The following is a 14,731-nucleotide window of genomic DNA, read 5'->3' as shown; positions in this document are numbered from 1 at the left end:
TGTTGAGATATGACAACAGTGGCAACCAACAGGCCAACAGTGCCGTCACTAGAGCCATGTTGTGAGCAAGGCTAAAAAAAAAAAAAAAAGAAGAAAAGATTTAGACAATAGACAAATAGACAATTTTAAAGCTTTTATAAGACATCTTAAACAGTGAAATGCAGATTCAACTTCGTACAAGAGCTTTAAGTAGTATTTTTCCACGTGGACAATTGATTGTGCAAATCTTGTGCTGAGTAAAGACGCTGCATTCAAGGTTATGTGAGAATCCTGTACTGTAGGTTTCTGAGTGCTTTTTACTGTTCCCAGCACTGAATCACTCCCTTGTAGCTAGGCTCTGCAGAGAGTTGTTCACCCTCCCTTAGTCGAACTATGTACCTTAGATATAAGATATATTTCAGAGATGTACTTCCCTCAGGCTTCAAAAAACATGCAGTTTGTGCTGTTATGTGCTATACAAAGCACCTTCACACGTCCTTACAAGGCCACATTAAAGAGTGAATGTGTGCAAAAATACCTGCACCAAAGACAGTGCCTCAAGACACACTGCAGCTACTCAGAAAGTAGATAAGACATAAGGTTCTTCAAAAATAAACATATATATATATATATATGTATATATAAAACTTGCTACCATATATTATGTAAAAAGGTTTTCAAAGGTGCAGCTGCTTACTCTCAGGCAACATGCAAGTAGGATTGTATGGGTGTGTTGATGTCGTGAGGAGTGAGGCGGTGAGCTGCGAGTGTCCCTTTTCAAAGCAAAATACTCCCCTAAGGCAACACTCAGAAGGTGTTAGACCAAAAAAAACAAAAGAGAAATAGTCCAAAAAGAAAGAGGAATGTTGCACACTATGCAGCACATTTAAACTGGAGAACTAATAGCACTTCAACAAGATCACATTGATTATTAAGGCTTCCCTTTACAGGCCACAAACACCATCCAGTCGTATATATGTAATGCCAAACACATAATAAATAACTGTTAGAACGCAAAATCATTCATTAATTACAATGAGGGTAAGACTTATTGAGGAGATGACTCAGCGGGGTGGTAACTTGCCCCCTATTTGGCACGTTAGATTGTTGACCGCTGGCCTCTGACAGTCTTTGCTCAGGTCCGCACTTGGAACTTCCCAGCTTTGGTCAAATATTTGACCCCTTTAAACGGCTTGTACTTCTCCCCGTACATGTCAAGACGACTCACTTTTAGGCCTGCACAGAGGGGAGCGATGAGTGGAAAAACAATTCAACAACATCAAGTCTGACAATTTCAAACTGAACGCCATCATGACAAACACTGTGTGTCACCGCTACCACAACCTCAGAACCCATCGGCTATCGTCTGACGACCATTCAGCCTCTGGGGGCAAAGGCCGGGGCCTCGGGGCTTTTTCGATGTAGCCAGCGGATATCCGCGCAGATACAAACGAACAGATATCTGCATATGAATGCTGATACATTTTTTTTAAAAAGCTAATAAAAAGCTAAAATCATCATGAGACAATAGCTGATGGGTTCCAGATATCTGCTTATAAAGATGACTGCTACCATAACCATTAACGTGGTGGAGAGAAAGAGCAGGGCTAAAAGGGCTGACGTCTCTGGAATTTAAACTTAGACCAGTTAAAGACTAAGAGGTCATGTAGTGAAGATTACCTGATATGGCGAGCTGCTGTATCTTCAGGTCAATGTTGAGTGAGGGGTTATCTTCAGGTTTGGGGGCACCTGCCTGTGTAGTCAGACTGCCTCGCAAGTTAGGAAGCTTCTGAGGGTTCAGTTTCCCAATGTCCCAAACAAGCACCTACCAAAACAGAAGACATGCTCCCAGTAAGGACAATAAAGCAAGATGCTTTCTATTTTTAGTTTACTAAAAACATCTAAAAGTAGAAGGTTTCATTTAACACAGACCTACTGCATCACTGCTGTAAACAGCTGGTTACCTTGGTAGCGAGGTCGTAGGTGTAGGTCCCCTGTGTGGCTGTAAGGTTAGCACTGAGCACAGCTTTAGGCATGTGGATGGTGACCATCAAGGCCTCCACCATCTTCCCCATGGTCTGCTTGGGTCCGATTGTGATGTCCAGGCGACCGCAAGGTCCCGTCTCAAAGAAACTGATGCTCTGCTTCACGTACACTGGAATGGCCACGAGACTGAGGAAGGACACAGACCACGGTGACAATAAACAGTTAGCGGGCAGACAACGACCAGCTTGTGCTTACAAGTTAACAAAGCAACAAATGCGGATTGTGAATTCTTAGTGCAGAAAATTAAACCAGTGTTTCCATCGACTCCTCCAGACTGAAACCCAAAGAAAATAACACGACAAAGATTTTATTGTTGCTAAAGGATGTTGACCACCAGATCACATGTTTTCACAAATTCATCTGTATGTCAAACCTGCTGATTATTCATACATAAACTGATTTCACTGAGATGTTAAACATTCTTGCACAGGACCACACAGAAGCCAAGGATGAATCACTTTCTGTAAAGAAGACATACAGCTCTGCCTCTGCTTACTTTTGAGAGCTGACATGATAGTTCATGAGGGTGAAGTTTCCATCTGGCGGGATGAAAGACAGGACACGCTCCGCCTCCCAGCGCTTAAACCGCACACACGGGTGGAAACTCACGTCATCGAGAAGACGGGGATTCTGTCATCAAAAACAACGATGGCGAGCGGATGTTAAACTTGGACGTGCGTACAAGCAGAGAAACACGGCGCTTAAAGACAATGAACCCACCATGAAGGACAGAGTCAGGTCAGGCATCCCAGTGAGCCTCACACAGGCTTCAATTACACCCTGGATCTCTGCAAATACGGTTGTACCTGAATAAGAAAGATTGAGGGAGATGAGCATGTTTCAAGAGTAGCAGAGAAAATGATGCATTGTAATCTTCCAGGGAAAAAAGAAAAATTGTTGTTTGTACCTGATTTGTCCAGAATGGCATCTATTTCCTCAATCACGTCAAAATACGCCTCATTATTTGTGTATTTAACACCAGCACGCCTCCATGGGATATTGGACAACTGACCCGTTGGCAACGTGTCTCCAACATTACTTGCTCCTGGAAAACACACAAAAACAAAGGCCGAAACATGAATGTACACACAGACATTGCTTGTTTTATTCAATTTAGAGATAAGCAGACAGAGGGTGGTACAGATCAGACTGACTTTTACCACCAGAGTCAGGGTGACCTCTGTTTACCTGTGAGCGTATTGACAACCGATCGCAGGATGGTGGGAGGCCTGATCATCTCTTTGAGGACGTTGGACTCTGTTGCTAGTGGAAAGCCATTGTCCAGCATCTCTTCCAAAAGCTCATACACTGTCACCACATTGTCCTTGATTACACTTTCTGAGCACTCTCCAAAGTAGTCCTGAGGACAAAAATACCTGTTACACTAAAGCAAACACCAGACTGATGTACGCAAGCTAAAAAGATTTTTGCCTCATTTCCATACTACACGTCTGACTTGTAACATCTATCAAAATGAACACAGAGCTCAATCACACCTGGATAGTGTCCGCCACTCTGTGCAGGAACTCGATGACAAACAGCGGAGGGACTTCAGTCTGGATGACAGACAGGAAGAAGAGCTTTCCCCTGTATATGCTGATGAGATAGTGGTGTGGGGTCTGCAGCACAGGGGGCACATTCTCGGGGTCCACTGCCTTCTCCTTCGCCTCGAAAAAGTAATCACACACACTCCGGTTGATGACACTCTTCCAGTGTTTCTCCAGGAAGATGTCTCCAGAGTGATTAATCAGGAACAGACTGTGGATCATCTCAGCTGCAACAATGAGGAGGCTGTTGCTGTTAGTAGTGCATTGTGTTACTGAGTAAGAGAGACGGACAGAGATACGAAATCAGCAGCTTTAAAAGCTAAACTCCTTGTCAAAACGACGCAGTGCAAATGGAAAGCAGTGTCACTTGTCAACATTAACCTGCTGTCAATCTCTCACAGCAACATCATCTCAGGTGAATTAAACGGCCGGCTAGCAATTCCGAGACTGGCGACCTCTGGCAATTTTCACAAGCTGCATCTTAATGCTACAAAATAACATTAACTTGAGAGTGAACAGCGACACGAAAACTATAAATAGAAGATAACTTTTACAAAGTTTTACAAAGTTTTACCTGCTAACTCCAGTCGATTGTGCCAAGAATATTCCTTGGTGCCAATATGGCAGAATTGTCTGTTGAGGAGGCGCCTGCAGATCTGTGCACACGTAAACGCAACAAAGTCAGGAAAAATACCGACAAATCAAAAGAATAAGGCCTAAATACTACTAGTAAAGTATTTAAATATATTCTGGACGATTTAAATATCAAGCAAACTCTCGCGTCAACCCGGTCGCTACTTCGGGGAAAAGTTTCCGACTTTTTAATCAGGCAACGTTTTCGGGCAGCTAATGTTGTCTATGTGATTTTGTTCCCTGGTTTACGCCTTTCAGGTGTCGGTGCAGGCCCTCCACTCAGAACAGGACAAGTTTTAAGTCCTCGGCAGAGCTGTAGCAGACCCCACACCCTAACTCTTACCTTCATGTCAGGTTTCAGAAGTAAAAATACAAAAAGCTGTCACAATTTAATGATCAGCTCTATTAACCACATTTTAGACTTGTGATGAGCTGCAAAACTGTGAAGGAAGTGATCTAGTATTTCAACTGAACTTGGAAATACTCCAATTTACTGGAAGCTCCTTGGTGAAGTACTGCACTTACAATATTAAAATAAGATCCACCACAGAGGTGTGCTGCAACTTACATAGTGAAATTATAACCATGGCCTCAAGTAAGCACAGTAAAGACAGTATGTACAGCATGTCTTTGTCAGACAACCAGTATGTGTATATTTAGCTCTAGTTTCCATCAACTCATGAGGGAAATGTTTGACTCTCAAACTGCTACAGCTACTATGTTCACTTGCTGGTCACTAACTCTGTCTTTCTGCTGTATCGGTGTCTTGTTGGATAGTGTACAGCATTTTGTTTGTTTGCTTGCTTTTACTTAAAACAGCCAAGTCAAGTGAAAAGGTAAAACTTTTAAATGTTGACTATCTTGGAAACGATACGATTCTGCTGGCAATGTATTGTCTACACAAATGCAAAAGTGGATTTTCTAAATCGCCTGCCGTAAAATCCTTGAAAATTAATTGTAAAAATTCCTAGAAATGTATTCTATGTCATTTTCATAAATATATAATTTTACATTCTTAAGTTATTAATTTGTTTATGTATTTTGGCAACACATTCTAACTTGTATTATAATGAGTTAATATTAGTTCTAGAGACACCTGTTTGAATTTTTGTATTAAATTAAACCCTTTGTTTCTGTCAATGTTTTGAGTTTGCTCCTAATGTCGGGTCGCTGAAAAAGTGGGCGGCCGCGTTTCGAGCAACATCCAAATTTAAGGTTTGTGATTGGTGGAGCTCACGCAGCCTGAGGGGGGCGTCGCCTGCCTACGAGACTCTACTGAGGGAAACACCTTTTTTACGCTATTAGCAGCACGACCGCGTTTTCACACCGGTTAAGGTGATTGCAGCGTGCCCAGGCAGCCATGGCTTCTGAAGAACCAAAAGCAAAGAAACAAAAGCTTTCAGAGGAGGAGAAGAGAGAGTCTCCGACCAAAAAGACTCCTGCCAAACTAAGGTGACCGAAAGCTAAAACAAAATAGTTGTCTGCGGGGAGAGGACACGGGACCCTCCTCTGTTTTGTTTGCATGCTTTTAGAGTGCACAAGTCAAATGTAGACTTTTCAGCGTTAACCCGAAAACATCATGAATGTGTGTGCCACATGCTGAGGTTGAAAATGTTGGGGTTTTTTTTGAGACCATTACATGTCTGTATGAACCACCACGGAAGGGGGAAGAGGTCACATTGATTAACGATAGGTGTAAAGTCCTTTGATGAGGTTATCGTTTAACATGCAGCTACATAATTTGTTATTAGCATGCTCATAAGGACCGGAGCGTTTATATGGCGCTGCTATCAAAGCACGGCCTTTACCTTTAGCATGCTTTCTGTTCAGCCTGTGTGCCAGCAGCTAATCTAAGTGCAACGTGACCACCACCTGCCCCTGCGTGTTTAAAAGCAGCAGAAAGAAATACTTGGGATGGATCTGTGCACGTTCATTCAGTGCCAAGGATTGCTCCGCTGCAGAGAAAGTCTGCATGATCCATCCCGTACCAGCTCCCAAACCGATGAATTGCGAAGCAGTCACGTGGCCTTGAATACGTTGTAATTGAGTGCTTTTTTTCCCCACATCCTGCACGGTGCATCACTCTCCGACTTCCCTCATAGTCAACTCAGCTGAGACCAGCTGCTGTCATATCACGCTGTTTCAATTGCCTCTGTCATCTGCACGCTACTCACGCTGTAATTTAGCTGCAAAAGAGTGAGCGGATTGAACCGAGATTTTGCCAGACAAGCCAATCGCCACACAGGGACAGACTGCCCTGGCCCTTCCTCCTTCAGATGCATCCAATCAGTCATTCCCGAGTAGGAGGGGCTGTGGTTGCAGGGGAAAATCGACCTGCCCCCACACTGAGCTGAAATTGTTAAGTTTTTGAATGCTTAGCGCTTTCTGAGCCGATTCTAGGTTGCTCAACAGGTTTGTCACTATCCAGCTGGTAAACAGAGGGACACCATGACTTCTGCAAGGTAAGACCAAACTGACATATAGAGAGTGAATCTCAAATGGAGACATGGACTCAGGTTTAATGTAATTGGCTGCACAAGCCCAGTGCTCATCTGACTGCATAATAGCAGATGTATGTTTTGTGAAAGTGATAGTAAGGGTGTGGCATTTGTTTGATTCTTTTCAGCGCCAGAAACCCATCACTGCTGGGTAACTGCGTCTTCCTTCTGCTCTCTTTTTCAAAAGCTCTTCTTCCGCCTCGCTTCTTCTTGCTGTGTTTCGCCTTGTCCTCAGGCGAGTGCAGAAAGAAAGGCTTCATGGGAAACGTTGCAGGCACATGTTCCTGTGGTGGTGGCATCTGTCGGGGGTGGTGTGCAGAGACTTGGTCCATGTGGGGTTTTCCCAGAAACACTAACATGATTGTGGTGACATCAAGGACTAGCGTGAAGACAGAACCAGGGCGCAGATGTGATGCGAGTATTATTAACACCCTACCACAGTCCCTTGGTGTTTTTGCAGTATTACGCGTGGATCAGTCAGTGTTTGCTCACAGAAAAGCTAAAGTTACAGACTAACCCGCAGCCTGCAGTCCGTTATTGATGTGTCAGGCAAGTTCCAGTAGGATTGTTATGTGTTGACACGAAATGCAGAGGTGCCTCTAAGTGTCGCTCTCATTTTACTGTGACCTTGCTGTTTTAAAATGTTTTTTGGCATCACAAGACTTTGATATTCAAACCCTGTGCTCAGTTGAATGCCCCAGGAAAGAACAGACTGCACAAACAGAGAAACGCACACACAGGCTGCTACTGTCATGATGGTTCTTTGCCTCGAATGTCATAACTGTAGACCGTATTCATTCAGTTTTGTTGCTGACACGCTTGTTTCAGACCTAACTCTCTCAGACGTGTGCCGTTTCTGCTTTTCTGTTGTGAATTGAAGTTTTTAAGTCATGTGGTTGAAGTCACATGAATACACAACTGTGGGTTTTGCAACATTATGGTCAACACTGGGATCAAAACCCAGCGCATTAATTTTTTAAGTCCGTGAAATGTGCCTTTCTACGCTGCGCTGAAAGGATGTCTGTAACCGAGTCGACCAACCAGCCTAAAGCTATAACTGATTTCAAATCAAAGTGAAATTAAAGCAGCTTCAGAATGTAAAGCTGCAAAATGATCCCCTTATTACTGTCATTCCAGTTGAGACGGTGTCAAAATACACTAATCTTGCATTGAGATAAAGGACGATGGCTTATCCATGCTGTGGTTTGAAAGCCAAACCTCGAAGAGCCGTGTTTTTTTGTCTTTTTTGTTTTAACTCTTAGTCTTTATGTTTCAGCCCTAATTCACTCTTTGGGATGGGAAACCCATTACTGGACATCAGTGCTGTTGTGGACAAAGACTTCTTGGACAAGTAAGTTAAAGGACTGAAGCAACAGACTAAACTTCTTGTCCCCTAAAGAAAGTACTGTCATCAGTCAGTGTTGTCCTCACTGCTGGTTGGCTTAGAAATGCTCAAACTGGTTTTAAACTAAGTAGTTGCTGGAGTGATTTGTCAAATTTTCTTTTAAATGGAAAATTTAAACATCAATACACATTTTGTACCATTTATCCTAGAATTCTAAAGGCAAGGAAAATGTTAGATGAGCTGTATTTTGTAAAAGATGTGGAGGCTAAGTCCAGCTTGTTGCTGCTATAAATTCTCCATAAAGCACAGTCACAGTCCGATCAAGTGAGATATTGACATTTGGAGCCAGTGAAATCACCCCAGTGATGGGCTGACCAGAAGAGAAAGAAGCTTTTATGATGTTATTTGATGAATGTAGATACAAGATAATGATGTTACAACAGAGTAGAGTGCAGCACAACTGATTGATCGCATTAGCAGAGCTGCATATCCCACAGATCCATCGCTGTAGACTTATCGGACTGTCATAGCCGAGTGAAACGAACAAACAATGCTGCTCCTGGTTTGGTCACGTTCACGTTAGGAATGATCATTTATCACTGTAGTTAAACAGTGTCTGCTGACACGTCAGTGTGAGACTCAACAATTCCCCTTTTAAATTGACTTTTTAAATTGTGGGGTTTCTGCAAAAGCCGTGGTCTTTACCTGTGCTGCAGTTTTATTTACCTATGTGCCTTTTTCTTTATCTACTGTGTACTTTATGAAGCGGGGGGACCCTTCAGCAGAAACTTACGCAGTCAGAGATGCAGTTTTTTGATCTGGCTGACCAGGTCAAAGGGTTCCAGCTCAGAGTCCACTCTCAAACCACTTGCATAAACTCCAGGATTAGAGCTAAACCAGCCAACCGCACTTCTAATTCAGTCTCACATGGAATAAAGCGGACTGCACCTGAATCCCCTACCTGTCTTTGCCTTTCTTGGAAAATATACTCTGTTCTGCATTATTGACCAACATATTGATTTGGACTGAGTGGTGGTAGGTAGTAAATAAAGGTGCTTTCATGTTTCAATGGCGGACTGATTTCATTTATCATCTGCTCTATAGGAGTGAATGACCCATTCACAGTATCACCACGGTGTCTGCTTATCCTCATAAACATAATCCACATTCTTATTGTGTGTGTTTGTTTATTTTTCCATACACAAATTTGTGGACTTTGACTTTGCATAGTTTTCCAATGACTTGGAGAAACTAATGCCTCTTTTTCCTCCTTTAATTATTTGCAGGTACACTCTGAAATCCAATGACCAGATCCTGGCTGAGGACAAGCACAAAGCACTGTTCGTATCTCCAACATTAGTCTGTCCACTATAGGTTGTGTAGAGCTGTTAAACGTTCAATAACAGGGTTTGTAGTCCGCGTAGGGACAACACGAATGTGTCTCAATTGATACCAGGGTTGGTCCACTCTGTGCTGGAGTGGACCAGTGAAAACAGGCCCACACCAGAAATCTCCACAGTTGACCTCCGTTCCCTTTTAGACGACCAATGGCAGAGCAGAAGATCCAGCACAGAGGCAGTCTCAGCCAATAGCAAACCAGGACACTTCACCTCCCAGTTCCTCTGAGACAAGAGCCAGAAAGCAAACATAACAGCAGGAGATAAGAAAGTCGTGTGTGACTGTGTGTGACTGTATGTGTGTGTGAGAGGATTGAACTGATGTGTCCTGACTGTGTAATGGCTGTGTGCTCCTCTAGGAATAATTACTTTACATTAGCATTAGCGCTTGTTATGATGTAAGATATTTACATTTACACTTTGTTCTTAAGGAGAGATAACATTTGATACAGCCAGATGTTTAAATTAAAAAGATAAAGCCAACTTTTATACAACCACTAAAGACACTTGCGTCTCTATATATTACTTATGTGAGGGATGATTCGTGTCAGGAGCTCATTGAGTAGAGGGTCGGGATAATAGTGAAGCCACTGATCACTCAGGCACAGCATGAGGCTGCAAGTCCTGACACATGTATTGACTTAAGCATTTCAGGCCTTTCTCGTTTTAGTGCTCAGGGCTAAGTACTAATATCTTGGACATTTCCTGCAGCAGAGTGCAAGCTGAATAAAGATACAGAAAAGGGAGATCATGTCAGTAATAGACGGTCACATCCACTCCATTCTTCTCACCATCTCCCAGATGTGTCCCCCTCTGTCACCTCTGGCTTAGTCTCAGGACCTTGAACAGCAGTCAGCCAGTTATACTTTCCAATGAACACACGGTCTCCAACTCTCAAATAAACCGTGCAAACATGTCTGCCTGTAGGTTGATACGACGGCTATATTTAGACAGCATAACAGGGCAAATTAGAGATGGTTTTGCGTCAAGTGCTGCTTTTGTCATCGTGTTATGTAACAGGCGTAAATGGTTCAGATAGTATAATCAGTGATCAGTCATGCATGTTTCGAATGTTTTACCTGGAAGAAATGTGCCTTCTACAGAATGCACAGCACAAAACTAGATGAGGTTATTTGTGGCCATCAAGCCACATCCATCCCCATGCATACAGAATACACCGCAGGGGTAGACTCTAAAAGCAGCAGCCATGCAATGCACCACATCCAGTCCTGAAGGTTTTAATGTTGAACTCATTTATATGTGATTAATGGTTTAAATGTGGCAATGTATGAAAGTAAACGAGACTTTAAGAATCTGACATCAGTGCCAAACAGACAATTTTCTCAGTACTCAAAAATGTGTTTGGAGCCATAATTGACACTTTGTGTGCAGTGAGGTTTGAAACATTTAGCACCCGAGAGGAATGAACCAGTGGTTTCAGTGTTGCATAAGTGAACAAACTAGACAGGATTCTTCTTTTGGCAATATGGTTAATGGGAGTTACATGTTTGTCTGTGTGTAGATTTGAGGAGCTAGTAAAGAAGTTCAAAGTCGAGTACCACGCTGGAGGAGCCACACAGAACTCGATAAAGATTGCTCAGGTCGGTCATCTGCACACCAACTTCCTGCTCTGAGAAATCTTTCTCTGATCTCTGTGAGTGGTGGTCATGGGCTGATCAGAGCTGTTGTCACTTTCTTTAGTGGATGATCCAAGAGCCCCATAATGTTGGCACGTTCTTCGGCTGCATTGGCAAAGACAAGTTTGGAGCCATCTTGAAGCAGAAGGCTGAGGAGGCCCACATTGACGCACACTACTACGAGCAAGATGAAGAACCCACAGGGACCTGTGCTGCTTGCATCACCGGGGATAACAGGTGGGTAATTATGATAAGAAACACACAGTATGATGACCTTTTATAATCTTTTCTGTCTATAATTCTTACCCCTCTTTTTTCCCTCCTCTCAGGTCTCTGGTAGCTAACCTAGCTGCTGCTAACTGTTATAAGAAGGACAAGCATCTAGACCTGGAAGAAAACTGGAAGCTGGTGGAAAAGGCTAAAGTCTGCTATATTGCTGTGAGTAGTAGGTGCAAACTGCTGTACGTTGTGGCATTTACTAAGTCATGCATTGTCAGTTCACCTTTGTAACCACCGGAGGGCCCACTGAGCAAGACGTTATTTCATGTTATTCATTAGAGCCTCATTAGATATTAAAAAAGCAGATCAGTCGTGATCCAGTGTCACCGTTTGCCTCCAGGGTTTCTTCCTGACTGTCTCCTTGGAGTCCATCCTGAAAGTGGCGAAGTACGCGTCTGAAAATAACAAGCTGTTTTGCCTGAACCTCTCTGCGCCCTTCATCTGCCAGTTCTTTAAGGATAACCTCATGCAGGTTTTGCCCTACGTCGATGTGCTGTTTGGCAACGAGACGGTGAGTCACATTTCCACATGACATTCTTCAGATACTCTACAAGGTGGCTGCATGTGCCTGTGCAGCGCTCTCTGTCCAGCAGGGGTCGATGATGAGCACATCATTACGTGTAAAACAATCTTTTCTTTTTTTTCGTGTGTGTGTGTGTGTGTGTGTGTGTGTGTGTGTGTGTGTGTGTGTGTGTGTGTGTGTGTGTGTGTGTGTGTGTGTGTGTGTGTGTGTGTGTGTGTGTGTGTGTGTGTGTGTGTGTGTGTGTGTGTGTGTGTGTGTGTGTGTTCCTCAGGAGGCAGCTGCATTCGCTAAAGAGCAAGACTTCGAGGTGAGTGGCCTGACTGACTAGTGCTGCATTTTTCAAGTATTTCCTGCATCATCAAATGGTTTTGTTAATGTGTGTTTTGTCTGTAGACCAAAGACATTTCGGAAATCGCCAAGAAAGCACAGGCTTTGCCCAAAGTCAACACAAAGAGACAGAGGATGGTAGTGTTTACTCAGGGGAAGGATGAAACTACTGTGGCTCTCAGTACGATGTCCTTTTATTTTATCTTTTTCCCTCCATATGTTACTCAAATGTCTCCCAGTCTCTTGTCCGCTGTTAGATGTGTGTGGTAGATGTATAATTTTTCTTCTTGTATCTGTTCAGGTGACAAGGTTGAGACATTCCCTGTACTGAAAATTGACCCCAAGGACATTGTCGACACAAACGGTGCAGGTGACGCCTTTGTAGGAGGTAAGGCTTTCCTGTGTTTTATATTTGATACAGCTCTACGTTGCTTGTTGTCTTTCCTGCCTTTTCTGTGGATCCCTGTTCAGGTTTTCCCTCTGTGGTGCAGGTTTCCTGTCTGAGCTGGTCCAGGAGAAACCGCTGGATCAGTGCGTGAAGGCTGCACACTACGCCGCCAACGTCATCATCAGACGAGCAGGTTGCACCTTCCCAGAAAAACCCGACTTCAACTGAGGACTCGCGGACAACTTTGCCTTCAGCCTTGAACCTCGTACTCATCTGGCCATATATACAACTCACGATCTCTACTGTTTTCTACAAATTATACCCTCAATTCTCATTGCCGTCTTCAATCAGCCATCCGTCCACGTCATCCGTCTAATTTCTTAGTGATATTTAGTTGGTGCCTCCTGGCGTGTGCCTGTCTCTGTGTTCTCCACTTGGGGCCACTAGAGGATCATTCAGCCAAGAGTCAAGGGAAGATTTGTTTCTACATAAATGACCATAAAGGAATCATGATAATAACCGCGGGATGTGCTAATTTTGCTTTACCTAAAGGATCTAAATGGGAAATCTTGTTTTCATGGACAGTCGTTTTGGGATTGTTTTTAAATGTGTTTCGGCTCTGACGCCCATCAGACTCTGCTGCGAGCACGTGATGATATCTCACGAGTTCCTTCCCCTCAGACAGAACCAAAGCACCAGAGGTTAATTCTACAACGGGAGGACACATTACACACGAACAGACGACTGAAGAATAAAATACCACGATCAAGGGAGGTTTTGGATACTGCTTTGAAATGCGCAGTAATGATTTGTTTTAGACTTTTTTTAAACATCAATTATTCCTTGTTATCATTATTGGCGTATCATTTAACAGGCCAGTTATGAAACGAAATGCTTTTCCTTTAAATGCAGACTTTTTAAATGTCAAAGTCTCTGTCCACTAAGTCCTGTGACTGCTGTTCAATGTCAGCTTTACTGTCAGTATGCAGAAACAACATCACTGTGGAAATCTGTTTTTGTGGCAGTTGTTTCCTTTTTTTGTTCTATAAGTGTTTTTTAATGTTTGAGGCCTATAGGTGTTAAGTGAAACTGCATTTTGTCTGTGCAGGGAAACTAGTCCAGTGATGGGCAACCAGAGGCTTGTGTGGCAGGAAATGGACACACAGCAACGACATGTGGTAAAGATATCATATTTAAATGTTCCTGTCAGAGGAGTAGCGGGGGCATTAAAACTGACCTCAACCCTTTGGTTTATTTTCCACCTGAGTTCGTGATCTCTTGCAATATCACAAAATATGCAAGACAACTTGAGGACTGCCCGCTGAGCTAAATCAGATGGTAATGAAATATACATTTTCATCTGATCAGATATCTGCTAGACGTTGGGAACGTAGGCTGAAGCTAAAGGCTCAGGCCCCTCTTATATACAGGGTCAAACCTGTCAAACCATCTGTCCCTGAGTTTGTGTTATACCGTGGTCTGGACAGCAATGAATACTTAAATACAATTCACCTTAATGTAGACCAGTGTTTCTCAAACTGAGGGATGACAGAGCCACTGCAGGACCTGAGGGAGGTGGGCGTGGATGATTAAAGGAAATACATGGAGAGGAACAAAGTGGAATATGATTTATGTGGGGAAAATAAGCAAGTTGGCTGATGCGATCATACTGACCTTTATTTCACTAGAATTCAACGTGGATGCTTTTTTTGATTGGTTGCTTCTTCAATTATTGTTTGTGATTGATTAGAATTCTGGGTGGGAGGAATGAACTCTTATGGCCTCTGAGGGGGGCATGCCAGAAAAAAAAAACACTGATTATAGACCTGCATGGTAACAGGCAAGAAGTATGTGCAGTTTTTCTGAACAATACAAGCCACGAATCCAAACTTGTGTTTCTGTTGGTACTAAAATGATGCTGTCCCTCTGTTCAATGGGCTGTTTCTTTGTATGTTCATGTACACCAAGAAGCCTTATGTGACATTTCGTTCCTGGTCTCAGTAGCACTCAAGTTGCCCGTCTCTGCACGACTGTGATGACTGAAATTCACAAATAAAAGTTTGAAGGTTGATGGTATTATTTATTCATTTTTCTCTTTTCTTTTTAAATATTTAATAACATTTTTAGATCTT

The 14,731-nt window shown here is 43.0% G+C and overlaps 2 protein-coding genes across 3 annotated transcripts; one reads left to right on the top strand and one right to left on the bottom strand.

The window, feature by feature from the left end:
* Positions 1–118: 118 nt before the first annotated feature.
* ap3m1 (adaptor related protein complex 3 subunit mu 1) lies at positions 119–4,217 on the bottom strand. The gene is made up of 9 exons (XM_070977389.1): positions 4,147–4,217; positions 3,522–3,799; positions 3,214–3,385; positions 2,933–3,070; positions 2,746–2,831; positions 2,522–2,655; positions 1,944–2,151; positions 1,660–1,804; positions 119–1,215 (listed from the first exon to the last, which is right to left on the bottom strand). Exons 2-9 carry the CDS (start codon positions 3,792–3,794, stop codon positions 1,115–1,117), a joined length of 1,257 nt encoding a protein of 418 aa, XP_070833490.1. The 5' UTR covers positions 3,795–3,799; positions 4,147–4,217; the 3' UTR covers positions 119–1,114.
* A 1,284-nt stretch (positions 4,218–5,501) lies between these two features.
* On the top strand, positions 5,502–14,668 carry adka (adenosine kinase a). 2 transcript variants are annotated; one of them, XM_070978081.1, is made up of 11 exons: positions 5,502–5,657; positions 7,980–8,054; positions 9,335–9,388; positions 10,968–11,046; positions 11,147–11,319; positions 11,412–11,520; positions 11,702–11,872; positions 12,156–12,191; positions 12,278–12,392; positions 12,513–12,599; positions 12,703–14,668. In XM_070978081.1, the coding sequence occupies exons 1-11, from the start codon at positions 5,566–5,568 to the stop codon at positions 12,825–12,827; spliced, it is 1,116 nt and encodes a 371-aa protein (XP_070834182.1). In that variant the 5' UTR covers positions 5,502–5,565; the 3' UTR covers positions 12,828–14,668. The 2 variants fall into 2 exon arrangements, with proteins under 2 accessions (XP_070834182.1, XP_070834183.1); XM_070978082.1 differs by lacking the exon at positions 5,502–5,657 and adding an exon at positions 6,497–6,667.
* The last annotated feature ends 63 nt before the right edge of the window (positions 14,669–14,731 follow it).

This window comes from Chaetodon trifascialis, chromosome 13 (genome assembly GCF_039877785.1).
Source record: "Chaetodon trifascialis isolate fChaTrf1 chromosome 13, fChaTrf1.hap1, whole genome shotgun sequence".
NCBI classification, from domain to species: Eukaryota; Metazoa; Chordata; class Actinopteri; order Chaetodontiformes; family Chaetodontidae; genus Chaetodon; species Chaetodon trifascialis.
This window is presented reverse-complemented; position numbering and strand designations above follow the sequence as displayed.